Source organism: Eptesicus fuscus, chromosome 5 (assembly GCF_027574615.1).
Source record: "Eptesicus fuscus isolate TK198812 chromosome 5, DD_ASM_mEF_20220401, whole genome shotgun sequence".
Classification (NCBI taxonomy): Eukaryota; Metazoa; Chordata; class Mammalia; order Chiroptera; family Vespertilionidae; genus Eptesicus; species Eptesicus fuscus.
The window spans coordinates 103621920-103637471 of record NC_072477.1 but is presented as its reverse complement, the minus strand read 5'-3'; the positions used below and the strand labels follow the sequence as shown (position 1 = coordinate 103637471).

The window sequence follows — 15552 nt, the reverse complement described above, 5'->3', positions numbered from 1 at the left end:
TTATTGGCAAATGTTTTTGCCTGTCATATTAGCAAAACTGGGATGGTAGGGGCTTGCCTTCAGGGGGTAGGAATAGCTGGGGGGAGGGGGTCAATTGGGAAAAAAAAGACATATGTAAAACTTTAGACAATAAAAAAAATGTATTAAATAAATTAATAAAAATGTTTTTGCCTGCCAACACAGTATAGGACTGGGTAATGGCTTTCTTTATTAAACTCATTCACTCACTCATTTCTTTAAAATGCAATCCTTATTAACTCTTTATTATATACTAGACACTTCTTTCAGGTGCTTGTGACTATAGCAATGATCAAGACATACCTCGTAACATCCTTTAGATGCCTTTAAATGCATAAATTTAAAAATAAAGTATTCATGTAGTTCAAAAAAATCTAAAGAATAGGTTAAGATAATGGAAGTCTAAAACAATACTGGAAATGTCATATGGAACTTCTAATTTAATGAGCACCTATTATAAACAATACTAGAGGCCCAGTGCACGGATTCGGCCTGCACAGTGGGGATAGAGCTGAAACTGGCAGTCCGACATACCCCAAGGGCTCCCGGAGTGCGAGAGGGCACTCTTCAACGTTGCTGTCCCTCAGCAGCTCCTGCATTGAGCATCTGCCCCCTGATGGTCAGTGCATGTCATAGCTACCAGCCAGTCAGCCAGTGGCTTAGGCTTTTATATATATAGATGTTGCAATGGTCTCTTTATATGTGGTACTCATTTAATGCAGTTGCTGTCCTAAAGAAATTAAATCACTACTCAGAAGAAATCTGAAAAGGCCAAACATTCTTTTAATGGAGTTTAAATTTGGCTTTCCACACTAGAGGAAATACTCCATCCTAAAGTTGACAAGAATGAATGGCAGAGTTGTATCAATTCATTCATACAAGAATTTTTTTCAGATTAGTTCAACCACATCAACTGTGAGAATTTTAGGTCAAAAAAAAAGAAAAATCAAGTTGTCATAAAAATATCTTTCAAAATTTTTAAAGTTGAAAATTATGTAAACTCTAAGCATGATGCATCTGTAGATATTAAGCCATGTAGCTTATTGATAAAATCGTACTAATGAAGATATTGATAAAAAAAAAACACAATAGTAAAATAAATAAACTTTACTAGGTCCGTGATCAGTTTTTCAACTTCCTTTACAAACACTAGTCCAGAGCAAAAGTCCCTCAGATCCATCAGGAATTCATAGAACTGTAATTCAGCCCCAAGCAGAAACGGGCAAGCTCTTCCAAAACTGTTCCCAAACCATTCTAACAACACGCTAAGGAAATTTTTTAAGCCTTCGGGCGGAGTTAGACTCCAATCCCTCAACCGCCTCCGGGGGGAGGGGGGAAGGGGGCCCTCGGTTTTGTTTTTAATTTTTACAGGAAATGCTGGGGGGGGGGGGGGGTCAGCCAAGCGGAAAGTGGAGTCAATTAGTAAGTTTCCTGGGAGTTGACACTGGCCAGCCCCATTCTCCAGCTCTGGGGGGACTAACCCCAAAAGGGAAGGCAATCCTCAGCTTTGCCAAAACGTGTCCACTCCGTCCACCTCTTAAAAAACGAGCGAGCTCCGCCTGGCCGCGAACAGCTCGGCGGTGGCCCGGCCCAGCCCGCCCCCGCCCAGCCCGGTGGCTCCCCGTCGGGTGGCCGGGGCCGCCCCCCGCCCGCGGTACCCGGGCCCGGCTCCGGGGCCCGGCTGGGGGCTCAGCGGCCGGCCGGCCGGCGGCGGGGGCAGGTCCCCGCCGGGCCGCGCTCACCGTCGATGTTCTCCCGGTCGCTGATGTGCTGCAGGTTGCAGCCCGTGTCCTCGCGGCTCAGGTCGGCGTCGGGCCGGTAGGACTCCAGCCGGGAGTGCGCATTCCTCCGGAGCTTGGGGCTGGACGACACGCAGCACGAGGTAGTGTTCCCCATCGTCGGCGGCCCGGGGCCCGCGGCGCTCGCCGGGCTCCCGGGGCCGGACGTAGAGCGGAGGCCCGCCCGCCACCGGGGACGGACGGAAGCGCGGTCAGCAGCGGCGGCGGGGGCTCGCCATGGGCGGCGGGTGGGGCGGCGATGGCGACCCGCGGCGGCGGGCGGCTCCCTCGGCCTCCGCGCCGCCCGGGCCCGTCCGCGGCCGAGGAGCACCCGACTGCGCGACTGCAGCCGCCGCGCCGGCCTCACCCCGCCGCGGCCATGGCGGGCGCCGCGCAGGCCGCCTCCCCGCGCTTCCCGCTCGGCGCCCGGTCCCGGCGGCGGCCTCCGCGAGAGGTTCCGGTTCAAGCCGCAGAGACGCGAGTCCGCGGGGGCGGCGGGGGCGGCGGGGGTGGCGGGGTGGGGGGCGGGGGCGGCGGGGGCGGCGGGGGGCGGCGGGGGCGGGCTCGGCCCTCGGCTCTGCACGCGGAGGCGGGCCCTGTACGGCCCGAGGATGCTCGGCACCCGCCCCGCCCCGGCGCCGCCTCTTCCCGCTGCCCTGGAAGCAGATCCGGCCCGGAGGGGGTTCGGGGCCGGGGGCACTCGGCTGCCTCCGGCGGCCCGAGGCCCGTTTTTCTTCCTCCGGGACCGAGGCGAGTGTGGCGCCCGGAGCGCCTGAGGCTGCGCCGGCCACCCCGGGGAGCGGGTCGGGGCCTCTCTTCGTCTTCTTTCTGAAGCTTTTCGGGGGAAGCCGCCCTTGATGTCCTCTCTTCTGCGCTGAGCTTTGCGGGGGCCTTGAGGGCGGCCCCTGGGCCGCTCCGGTGTGGAGTCCGCCGCCGCGTTCTGTGTCCCGCGCGGAGGACGGGAGTGAGCAGCACCAGCCGCCCTCGTTCCCTGCGCTCAGCCCCGCCGGCCCGGTCGAACCGATGCCGCCCAGAGAGGTACAGGGGAGCGCCTGGCCGGGGACCCGCCCCAAACCCTCACCCCGGACCCCGCCCGTCCTGGGCAGAAATAACCTCCCCACCCACTTCCAAATACTCCGTGAGCAGAGACTGGGGGGGAAATATGTTTCAGCCCGAGGAAACTTGGTGCAAAGCTCTTCATTTTTAACGTTAGGAAACAGGCACAGAAAGGTGAAGTGACGGGAACAAAAGAAGTGCGGGAATTATATTTATGTGGCATCGGCACCTGTGTACATGGTGCCAGAGGCGTTATAAACACTAATTCATTTAATTCTTGACATTCAACCCTTTTTTAACCTGCTCTGCCCCTCTTGGTAATGTTTATACAGTTATTAGGCCACCTTTTTTAAAAGCTCCATGATCCAACAATAGTAATGTCAGTTAGAATAAGCGGTGGGTGTCCTTGGAAAATAAATGGCAGCAAAGTGCTGATGTTGAGCAGATGACAAAGGAAGTGCAGAAGAGAAGTTCTGAAGCCTAAAAGAGGTGGAGAGAGAGCAGCAAGGCAAAATAAGGCTCTTCACTAAGGTAGTCTGACACTCTTGCCTCCCAGGAAAGGTGAACTGGAATGTAGCTACACGTCAGTGAGTGTGCACATACAGATTTTCAGGGCTACATTGTGGATAAGATGGCTGGAAATCAGGATATTTTGTATTTTGGGTGCCATTAGCATGCAAATACTAAACCATATCTATATGGCATATTCACTTAGGCACATTAAATAATTTTTATTTAATCATAAAATTTGCAATTAATGATAAGGTTTGAAGGGCTTAAGAGGGTGGGTCAAATGGCACTGAGGAGACAGACAGCATGTCTGTCTCAGGGTTTCTCTTCTGCAGGGTCACTGGGCAGTGTTAAGTGGGAATAACATTTGAAGACGGAAGACATGACTGGGGGTTTTAGGGTAGCCACAGACTCCAATCAAAAGACGGGACAGCCTCTGATCTACAGGAACTTTTCTGGTCCCACACCACCTCCACCCTCTCTTGGACAGTCCCACTGTATTTCCCTTAGAAATGCACCTGCTGGACTTTTTCAGATTTATGACTTTTGGTCAGTGGGCCTGGGGAGGAAAGATAAGTGCTAAAGCCTTACCAGTGATTTAGCTGAGTGCCAACCACCACACCCTTACACACACACACACACTTCAAACTCCTCCAAGCAGAGATGCTCTGTGCTTGACACACAGTGACACTTTAAGAAAGGTGTCACATATTGAATACCTGCTAAATGCCAGGCATTGTGCCAAGTATTTATGTATATATTTTTAATTGATTTCAGAGAGGAAGGGAGAGGGAGAGGGAGATAGAAACATCAATGATGAGAGAAAATTACTGATCTGCTACCTCCTGCATGCCCCACTCTGGGAATCCAGCCCACAACCCAGGCATGTGCTGTGACGGGGAATCAACGGTGACCTCTTGGTTCATAGGTTGACACTCAACTACTGAGCCACACCAGCTGGGCGCTAAGTATTTTTTACATCTAAGCCTATGCTGTTATCTCCCATTTTACAAATAAAGACACTTTAGTACCAGTAATTAAATCTGTCTAAGGTGAGACTACTGAGAAATGGCCTAACCGGAGGGTTCTGATTACAAAGGCCCCTCTCAGTTGCATCCAGCTGCACCTCCTGCCCCCATCTCTAAGTATCACTGTACAGGACAGGGGCAGGGACAGATTAGAATAAGGAGAGAAGAAATCTGCAGAAGTTTTGAGTGGAAGAGAGACTAGTGTTGCTTCTCTCCTCTTCTATTCTTTTGCTGACTGAAGTTGCAAGTGATCACTTAGGACTAGTTCTAGACTTGGAGAAGAGAGAATGGAGCCTTGTTGTTTCTGTGGGCCCCAGCCCTTCTGACCAGAGTAAGTAGTGGGTCAACGAGGAGAAGCATTATGCAGAAATTTGGTCACACCATCTCTGACATTGTATAACGTGTAAACCTAAATGTGGGGACACTCCCTCAACGGGATGGATACAGCCCAGGATTGGGCTGAAGGGGGCGAGTGAAGGTGACTGCGTACAACCCAAGGCTCCCTCCTCAAAACGTTTAGTCTTCTTAGAAACCATCAGCCTGCATCTAATCAGAGCCACCCCTGCTCTTCGAGCCAAAAGAATCATGACATAGTTCTTTTCCTTCATCTTTCTTTGTTACAGGCTTTAAGAACTTGGTCATTATAAAGAGGTAGATATGGAACTTGGCTGAGCTAGTTAAGTCAGTGCTCTTCACATTTTTTAATAGTAGTAGCTTTTTTTTTTTTCCCAACAAAATTTTTAGTGGAACCAAAATATTTCAAACAAATGATATTAGTATTAACTTAAATGTTTATAAGATCTTATAAAAACGAATTGATGAGTATATGCCGAAACCGGTTTGGCTCAGTGGATAGAGCGTCGGCCTGCGGACTGAAGGGTCCCGGGTTCGATTCCGGTCAAGGGCACGTACCGTGGTTGTGGGCACATCCCCAGTGGGAGGTGTGCAGGAGGCAGCTGATCGATGTTTCTCTCTCATCGATGTTTCTAACTGTCTATCCCTCTCTCTTCCTCTCTGTAAAAAATCAATAAAATATATTTTTTATAAAAACGAATTGATGAGTATAGACCACCTTAATTAAATTAGGTAGAGCATAATAAGTACAGTCTTACTTCAGCTACACACATATCCATGAAATATGAATCTGTCATTTGCACAACTCTCAGAATCACCTCCTAGAATACAGAAAACACTGAGACGCATTAACCCAGGATCTGGACCTTTGGTCAAAAGAATGAAAAAGGCTAGTCTCCGGAACAAAACAAAAAAAAACCTGCTCAAAGTATATCTGCCCTTTCCTTGTTATCTGGTAGGCAGTTTGGTATGTCAGTTACTCCAACGTTTGTAAAGCAGTTGTGAAATAACCAAGACTCTGTTGTATTACCAATGCTCTGGTCACCCAATGATCACCTCTCAAAGAAGGCCTCCCCTCCCTTTCCTATTCCATGGTAAGCAGTTCACAATGTAACCTGCTTACTTAATGGGAAAGTATTTACTTCGGTAGCCACTTGACCTTGACCAATGTAGATGATTTATTTATTGATAAAACATCTGAAAGAGTGCTGAGCCAGGCACCTTGGGTATACAAAAATGGATAAGATATAGTCTTGCCCTAGAGAAACTCATAGTGCAGTAAACAGTAAAAAGAACAGATTGAGGACATGTACAGTAATGTGAGTGATTATAGTTATTTAGTGCTAAATTCTGAAGAATGCCAAGCCTGATACCTATAAATATATACCTTTTTCACCTGTGGATACACCTATAAGAGATTTATCCCATAAATTAAAGAATTGTACCCAGAGACTGTCAGATTGAAAACCCACAAGCAATTAAAGATGGCTAGTAGATTTAAACACCAACGACAAATCTTCTGGACCAAAGTAACTGCTAAGAACATTATATTGAGAAGGATTCTGAGATCATGTTCCAACTTAACCAGGAAAAACTGCCATGAGGAAAGGAGGAGGGGAAGATAACACGCCACATATTTCCTACCCATGAGTAAAACCTTGGTTTAAATAAGGAAGCAGGGGACAGCCATAATCTCTGGATACCTGGGCAAAGACCCACTTAGAAAATGATTTATCTACCTCACCACTGAGACTCCACCACCTGTCCCCAGGTTTGACAGCCTTATAAGAAGTCTAATCTCTTTTGCCAAACTATCTTCTTTATCCCCCTTTGCTCGCCATGGATAGGGAGGGTAAATGTATATGTAATCTCCAAGAACTAGGATGTACTTTTGATAAGGTAAATTCCAGCATCTCACTGGGTCAGACATAGGTCAGGCTGGGAGAAGCTGCTACTTCCCTACCCATTGTCCATTCTTCCATCTCCCTAAGTACAGGTTCTCCATTTTGTGAGGAACAGCAATATGCCTGCCTCAAAGAGGATAGCTGGCCACATGGCTAAATCAGACCAATGAGATATGAGTGGAACATTCCAGGAAAGCTCTCTGAAGAGGCTTCCTCTTTTCTACTTTCTGGAATGTGGACATGATGGCTGGAACTCAAGCATGCATGTTTGAGTACCAGGTGACCTTGAAGATGGAAGCCATGAACTAAGGTAATATCCCTGTACTCTCCTTTTACCTGAGAGAAATAAACTATTGTATAAGCCAGGACGAGAACAGGTAACATTGTCTCAGGAAGTGCCTGCCAATGCTTAGATGGCTGATGAATTTCTTTTGGGCTACCACTTCAGCTAAACACAATCATCTATAGGAACTCATTAATACACAAAGTGAGATCTGTGGGATATTACCTGTTCTCGCCCTGGCTGATCCCCTGCTCAGTCAGGGCATGTGTGGGAGGCAGCCAATCCATGTGTCTCTCTCACATTGATGTTTCTCTCTCTATCCTCCTTCCCTGCCTTCCAATCACTCTGATTAACAAAAATAAAATGTTATCTGTTCTGTAATAACATAGGACCAGTTAGTATATCTGATTAGCCAGAGTGATCACTTTTCAAGGCACTAAATAAATAGCAGAACATAGGGCAGCATCTTCACTCATAAAACTGAGGGGCCAGAGAAAACGGAGCAATGAGAGAACAAGACCTGCTCCACAGGGATCCAGCCAGGAGCCACCATGGAGGGCCTGGGGTACACAGGGGAAAATAAGGGCACCAAATGCAAAGGGAATCAGGTGAAAAATAGTAAAAATCAGTGTAGGGAAGACTCATTGTACCTGCTTCCAAAATGTATACTTCACAACTTTGCCTTGGAACACTTCTGTGTACACTTATTATACAAAGCCGTGGAATATAGTTGAGAGAAAAGGCAGACTGATCCTATTTACAAAAATACTGTATATTCCTATGAATAACAAGGAGACATTTTTAGGGACATTCACAAATAGACTTAACAATGATTATATCCAAAATGCAAAACTTGATTTTGTTTTCCTCTGTTCATTTTTTCATTAAGTCTTTATCTTTTCCACAAGCAATAATGCATTTCCTATTTCCTCTCTCTAAAAAAGAATAGCGTGATAAAATCCTTTTAACTTAAATGCTTTTCCCCCCTCCTCTAGTCTTTGTCTAAACCATTGTGATTTGCTAAAACAAGCCAAGATTGTGCTCTGACTGTTGTGTCTCAGTGGTTAGAGTGTTGGCCCATGCACTGAAGGGTCACAAGTTTGAATATAGGGAACTGTATAAGCATTACGTTGAATCTACCTGTGCCTTTTAGTTATTAAAACAGTTTAAAAAGTAAATCTCCAAAATGCAGACCACTGTCTTTTCCATTAAAAAGCATTTTCCACCCATCCACCGTGACTTAGTGCTTTGAGCATCTAACCGTGAACCAGGAGGTCATGGTTCTATTCCGGGTCAGGGCACATGCTTGGATTGCAGATCCCCAGTAGGGGGCGTGCAGGAGGTAGCCAATCGATGCTCTCTCATCATTGATGTTTCTATCTCTCCCTCTCCCTCTCTGAAATCAATAAGAATATATTTGAAAAAAATTTTTAAAGCATTTCCCAAAGGTCTAAACTTGAAGATACTAAAAATTAAATATATTTTGTGTACAAAGGGAGAATGAAAAAAAAATAATAAACCAGCAAAGCTAGGTTAATTTCCTTTAAGCAACATCTACTTAGAGGATTCCAGCATGTGGAACTCAGAACCTTGTCCTGAATGAGGTGATGTATCACAGTACCTGCTTTGTAAAACCAGATATAGCCCTGTTATTGCCACTCCCGAATCCAGGTCTCCGTCCTCTGTTAATGTCTTCTCCATCCACTCAGGAGAATTACAGCAGCTGAGCTCTGTGAATTAAACAGAATGATCGAGCAATACTGTTCTGAATACCTACAACGTCTCTACAGAATTACTAAGCATTGAGTTTATTTCAATTTGTAATGAAAGCGCTGTAAAACAATGTTGTTGAATAAATTCCTTAATTCAATTAATCAATACAGAAAAATTAAATCAACACATACTTAGGGTATCTATCATGGGTCGAAGGATCTAAAAACCCGGCTGGAATGAGACTTGTAAATGTGGAAAAGTTAAATTGCCAAATAAGCAGTACACCCAGTAATTAGTCTAAGAATTGAGAGAGGGAACCATCATTTTAGGCTTCAGTGGGCTGGGGAGGCTTAATGGGAAACACATTTATTCAGTGCCAAAATTCAAAAGGCCAGTAAGGAATTTTTATAAATTATGGAGTGCTATTTTTATGATTAAAAAAACATGAGGTTGTGAGTTGGGTCTGAAGAATAAAAGAAACATTAAGCTATATTTAACAATGGAATTTATAAAGAATATTTTGTGCCCAGGACCAAACCAGAGATGGTCGGACCTGCATTACCACCATTTGTCCACCATCCAGAACTGAAATATCATTGCTGACATGTACACATAAGGAACTGTTTGACATTGAAATTGGGACTCAAAAGAACTGTTGGCCCAGAAAGAAACTCACTACAGACTGATTAATTTGCCTTTCAACATAACCATTATTGTTTGTCTCATTTTCGGTTCTTATAAGTGTATTTCTAATAGCACATGATCTCACTCATCTAGGGGAAATGATAAACAACATAGACTGATGAACAAGAACAGACCCAGAAACCAGGATACATGGATCAGACTGTCAGGCCTCAGAGGGAGGGGAGGGGAGGGTGGGGGTAAAGGGGAGAGATCAACCAAAGGACTTGTGTGCATGTATATGAGCCTAACCAGTGGTTAAGGACAACAGGGGCATGGGGGCATGTGTGGGGAGGGGTGTGGGATGGGAAAGGGGGGGTGAGGACAAATATGTGATACCTTAATCAATAAAGAAATTTTTTTAAAAAGAATATTTTGTTACAATTCTAATTCACTGAATAATAGCATTCTGAAGGCTATGATGATAACATCCACTATCACCCAGTCCCACTCACAGAACCATTGAGAGAGATTTGAATTTTTTTTTAAAATCCTCACCAGAGGATATGTTTTTATTGATTTTAGAGGAAGGGAGAGAGAGAGAAACATTGATCAGTTGTTACCCATACACCCCGATCTGAGGGATTGAACTTGCAACCTCCATATGTGCCCTGACTAGGAACTGAACCTGCAACCTTTGGGTATATGGGTCGACACTCCAACTAATTGATCCATATCAGCCAGAACTAGAGATTTAAATTTTAAATGTCAACATACTATAAAAATGTAAAGAATTAGCTGCATAAATAATATACTTTATCTACAAAAGATTTATTTGGAACTATGAAGTTGACATTTTTGCTATCCCGGTTCAGTCAAGATGACCAGAACAATCTTGGAGAAGAACTAGATTTTAATTTTATTTGAACTAAGAAAATATAACTCTGATCATTGGTAATGCCTCTTATTTCCTTTCCATTTTTTAAAAATCAATTTTAATGAGGTATGGTTTACATAATACAAGTTTCTCCCATTTTAATTATCAAAACATTTTCATGTGTTTAAGAATTTAATATACCAGTGTAACCACCACCACTACAATCAAGATAAAGAACATTTTCATCACCCCCAAAATTCTCTTGTGCCCATCCAGTTCACTATTCCCCAACCGTTCTCTTTTTTTTTCCCTTGGCAAGATGGCAGAGTATGCCTTGACTACCCACATTGCCCATTTTTTGGATCAGCATCTGCTCTTTCCATTTCTTGAGTTTCCCTTTGTAAAGAAGATATATAATGAAAAGGAATTATAACAAGAATATTGGATCTCGAGATGGAGAAAATGGCAGCTGAATAGAGACATGTTCTGAGCCTGGTCCTGGGGCGGAGAGTAAGAACAGCTGAGGTTCGCACGGGAAGTGTCTGTTGGCAAGCTAAGGGACAGCTAAACTCCAGGAGAAGGTGGGGGAGTGCTAGGCAGGGTTCCTCTGACCGTGCAGCACCCACAGCAGCTGGGTCCCCTCCCGGAGCAGCGAGCTCAGAGGGAGAAACCTCGCCATCTTGCAAGGGAAGGAGGGTTTTATTGGAAGCCTAATTTTCCACAACAATGGCGAACACTGAACAGCTGTGAGCACCAGAACACCGGTCCCCAATCGGCGCAAACACGCAGATTCAAAGGAACTCTTCACTGCACCACGGAAAGGTCAGATTTCGCCTGGGATAAGGTGAGGTTTCTCGTCCCGGCGGCGGGAACTGCAGGACTGGGGAAGTCTGTGCCTAGAAAAATCCGCGGCTGTTGGAGCTGCCGTGACCCGTGAATGTGGAAGGGGGTCCTCTGAGCTGCTAACAGAAGGGATCTCTAAAAAGCAACCCATTTTGATCTGACGAGGAGGGTCAGACTAAGAATTTTCAAAGGAGTCCAGGCTGCTTAGTCTTGCGCGCAGACCCACTGTCCGCACACTTGGGCTTTTTCCGATTCTGATTACTAAGCCCAATACATAGGAAAACCCAGTTGGGGAATACCCTGAGAGACTGCAGTGGGAAGTTGTTTCTCCGGAACCTGGGGAGTGGAGCTGGGAGTGACCATCGGAGAGGCAGCTCTGAGGTGCACACCTCCACAAACTGGTAGTGAGTGCCATAGGGGAAAAAAAAAAGTTAGAGAGGCCCGGAAGTCAATCCAGAAACACTGCCACCCAGGGGCTGAAACAAATTGTCTCTGGTGGAATCCTACCTAATAAAATGGTAATATGTAAATTACCATCACTCCACTACGCCCAGGATTGGGCCAGAGGGAGGCGCAGGGGCAGGACTTGGGGTGGCTGGGGTAGCCGATTGGGCCGGCGGGACGCTGAACTCGCGTCGCCAGCGGCGGCACGAGCTCAGCGTCTGCGCCATGGCTATGCTGCGGAACAGAAGGGGCCTCTGGGGCAGCGAGCTCACGTCCCGCCGCAGACCATCAAAAGCGGGGGAGCTGGGTGCCTGTCTGCTCCAGCACCAGCAGACAGGCACCCAGCTCCACTGCGATCGAAAGTGAAAGCGTGTAGGGGACCCTACACGTGCATGATTCAATCATGCACTGGGCCTCTAGTCAAAAATAAATACGAGAAATTAAGACTCCGCAGGCTAAAAATCAGGACTGGCTTACAACACTGAGGAGCAGTGGAACGAAGGGAACTGCAATACAGCCCAGACTGGGAAACAGGCGTACCAAACAGAACAATAGAGGAAGTGAATGACTGCCACTACTGCACATTTTATTCTTCTTATTTTTTTTTTTAATTTTTTTATTTTAATTTTTTTATTTTAATGTTTTATTTTTTATTTTAATTTTTGCTTCTTTTACTTAAGAAACTAATTTTTTTTCTTTTTCCTCACTCGATTTTCACCTTTTTAATTATTACATTTTTATTTTCAATCAGCATTTTATTACTATTTTACTTTTTTTTTTAAGTGTCATTTGATTTTCTCTTTGTTTTATTTTGGGATTAGTGTCCTACATTCTATTTGCATCTTTCCTTTAGCATCCTTTTACCCTATCTCAATGCTAACTTTATGCCATCACTCTCTTCCTAACCTTTCCCCTTTTGGTCTCCTGTTTATCTTAACCCTTTCTGGCTTTAGATTTTCCCTACTCTTTCGGTTTACCCTCTGCTGAAATTTCACCCTACTTATATATCTAATTCCCAACCCCCTGCTCCAAATCCATACAAACCTCTCTCTACGCTACCTTAAAAAAATTATTTTTCTCTCTGCCCTTTTGTTGTTGTTTGCTTGAATGTTGATTAGATTGAATTTTTATGCTTTTTTTTATGGTAGTTTTCCTTATTTTTTTGTTTGTTTGGTCCTTTTGTTTGCTTTGTTTTTGTTTGTTTTTTACTTCTGTTTTCCCTTGCCTCACTTGATATTATTTGGTGTTGTAGTTTGTATTAATCCCCAGGTTCATGTTGCTGGCATTTGCTGGGATTAGTGGTTGTTCTATTGGAGTTTACTCTCCATATATATAGTTTGTTCCCCTTTTCTCTCTTAGTATCGTTCTTGTCTCTCTTACTTTTTTTTTCTTTTTTTCTTCTCTTTTCCCAAGTTCATTTCCACACTCCTTTTTTTGTTCTTTCTTTTTACTCTTCCTCTTCCTCTCCTATCCCCTAATTTGTCTTTCTCTGGTAGTCACCTTTATTGGAGGTTATTAATATCATGAATACAATTCTGTTCAGTGCCTTGTGTGTTGTACCTGGTTGTGTTGTATTTTGTACCTTTAAATCAACGCAGGAGAGAGAGGACTACATAACCAGACATCGGGAGAAGAGAGACCATGGGGAGACAAAGAAACAGCTCCCATAGGAAAGAAAACCAGGCATCACCACAAAAGGAAGTAAACGAATTAGAGGCAAGCAACCTATCAGAGAAAGAATTCAGAGAAATGGTCATACGGTGGCTGAAAAGAATGGAAGACAAATTCGACAATATGAGTAAGAACCAAGAGGAAATGAAGAAGAACCAGAAGAAATGAAAAATGACATCGCTGCTGTAAAGAACTCAATAGAAAGAAGAGTAGACTAGAAGAAGCAGAGGACCGCATAAGTGAGCTAGAAGACTAGATGGAAAAAAATACCCAAGTAGAACAGCTTCTAGAAAAAAAAAATTAGAAAGCATGAGGAGAGCCTAAGGGAACTTCGAGACAACACGAAACAACAACATCCAAATAATAGGGGTACCAGAAGGAAAGGAAACTGAGCAAGGAATAGAAAACCTGTTTGAAGAAATAATAACAGAAAACTTCCCTGATATAGGGAAGAAAAAACCCACACAAATCCAAGAAGCTCACAGAGTCCCAGGCAAAATGAACCCCAAAAGACCAAAGCCAAGGCACATTATAATTAAATTGGAAAACACCAACCACAAAGAAAGAATCTTAAAAGTGGCCAGAGAGAGACAGAAAGTTACATACAAAGGAACCCCCATCAGACTAGCAACTGATTTCTCAACAGAAACTCATCAGGCCAGAAGGGAATGGAGTGAAATATACAAAGTCATGCAAAGAAGGGTCTCAATCCAAGAATACTGTACCCAGCAAGGTTATGAATCAAAATTGAAGGTGAAATCAGGAGCTTCACAGACAGAAAAGAACTAAGGGAGTTTATCACCACCGAACCAGCAATGCAAGAAATTCTAAAGGGTCTGCTATAAAAAAAAGAAATAGGAAGCAAAGAAGGAACACAGGGGTATAGAATAAAAATGGCCACAAATAAGTACCTATCAACAATAACTTTAAATGTAAATGGATTGAATGCCCCAATCAAAAGACATAGGGTAACGGATTGGATAAGAAAACAAAACCCATATATCTGCTGTCTACAGGAAACCCACCTCAGAAAAAAAGACGCATACAGACTGAGAGTGAAGGGATGGAAAAAGGTTTTCCAGGCGAATGGAAATGAAAAAAAAAAAAAAGCTGGGATAGCAATACTTATATCTGACAAATTAGATCTCAAAGTGAAGGACATAACAAGAGATAACGAAGGCCACTTCATAATACTAAAGGGAGCACTCCAACAAGAAGAAATAACTCTGGTAAACATATATGCACCCAATACAAGAACACCAAAATACATTAAAAAAAACTCCTGGAAGATATCAAAGGAGAGATTGACAGCAATATAATCATAGTAGAAGACTTTAATACCCCACTATCACCATTGGACAAATCCTCTAAACAAAAAATCAGCAAAGAAACATCAATCCTAAATGATTCACTAGACCAGATGGAATTAATCGACATCTTCAGAACATTTCACCCCAAAGCCACAGAATATACATTCTTCTCAAGTGCACATGGGTCATTTTCAAAGATAGACCATATGTTAGGACATAGGCAAAGTCTCTCCAAATTCAAGAAGATAGAAATCATATCAAGTATCTTCTCAGATCACAATGGCATAAAACTGGAAATCAACTACAATAAAAACAATCCAAAGAAATCAAACACATGGAGACTAAACAGCATGCTATTAAACAATGACTGGGTTACCAAAGACATCAAGGAACAAATAAAAAACATCATGGCAACAAATGACAATGAAAACACAACAATCCAAAATCTATGGGACACAGCGAAAGCAGTCCTGAGAGGGAAGTTCATAGCTCTACAAGCCTACTGAAAAAAACAAGAAACGATGGTAATAAATTACCTAACCCAACAACTCAAAGAGTTAGAGAGAGAGCAACAAGAAAAGCCCAGTGTAACCAGAAGGAAGGAAATAATAAAGATCAGAGCGAAGATAAATGACATAGAGACCAAAGAAACAATACAAAAGATCAACAAAACCAAGAGCTGGTTCTTTGAAAGGATAAAGAAGATTGATGAACCTCTAGCCAGGCTCACCAAGAAGCAAAGAGGACCCAAATAAACAAAATCAGAAGTGAAAGAGGTGAAATAACAACAGACCCTGCAGAAATACAAAGGATTGTTACAAAATACTACAAACAACTCTATTCCAACAAACTGGACAACCTGGAGGAAATGGACATATTCCTAGAAAAATATAACCTTCCAAAACTCAATCAGGAAGAATCTAAACAGCTCAACAGGCCAGTAACTATGAAAGAAATTGAATCACTCATCAAAAAGCTTCCAGCAAACAAAAGCCCGGGGCCAGACGGCTTCACAAGAGAGTTTTACCAAACATTCAAGGAAGAACTAAAACCTATCCTTCTCAGACTATTCCAAAAAATTCAAGAGTAAGGAACACTCCCAAGCTCATTCTATGAAGCCAGCATCACCCTAATACCAAAAC

At 43.9% G+C, this 15552-nt stretch overlaps 1 protein-coding gene across 3 annotated transcripts in view; it reads right to left on the bottom strand.

The window, feature by feature from the left end:
• CCNY (cyclin Y) overlaps positions 1 to 15552 on the bottom strand; it is a 256010-nt gene that overhangs the window by 216252 nt on the left and 24206 nt on the right. For 2 of the 3 annotated variants that reach the window (XM_054716657.1, XM_054716658.1), the window contains exon 2: positions 8553 to 8661. Coding sequence is in view for 1 of the 3 variants with exons in the window: in XM_054716659.1 (XP_054572634.1) it covers positions 1761 to 1914 (154 nt within the window). In the remaining 2 variants the exon portion in view is untranslated. Of the gene's footprint in view, positions 1 to 1760; positions 2299 to 8552; positions 8662 to 15552 lie in introns of those variants that run through there. The other variant, XM_054716659.1, reaches the window with a different exon arrangement.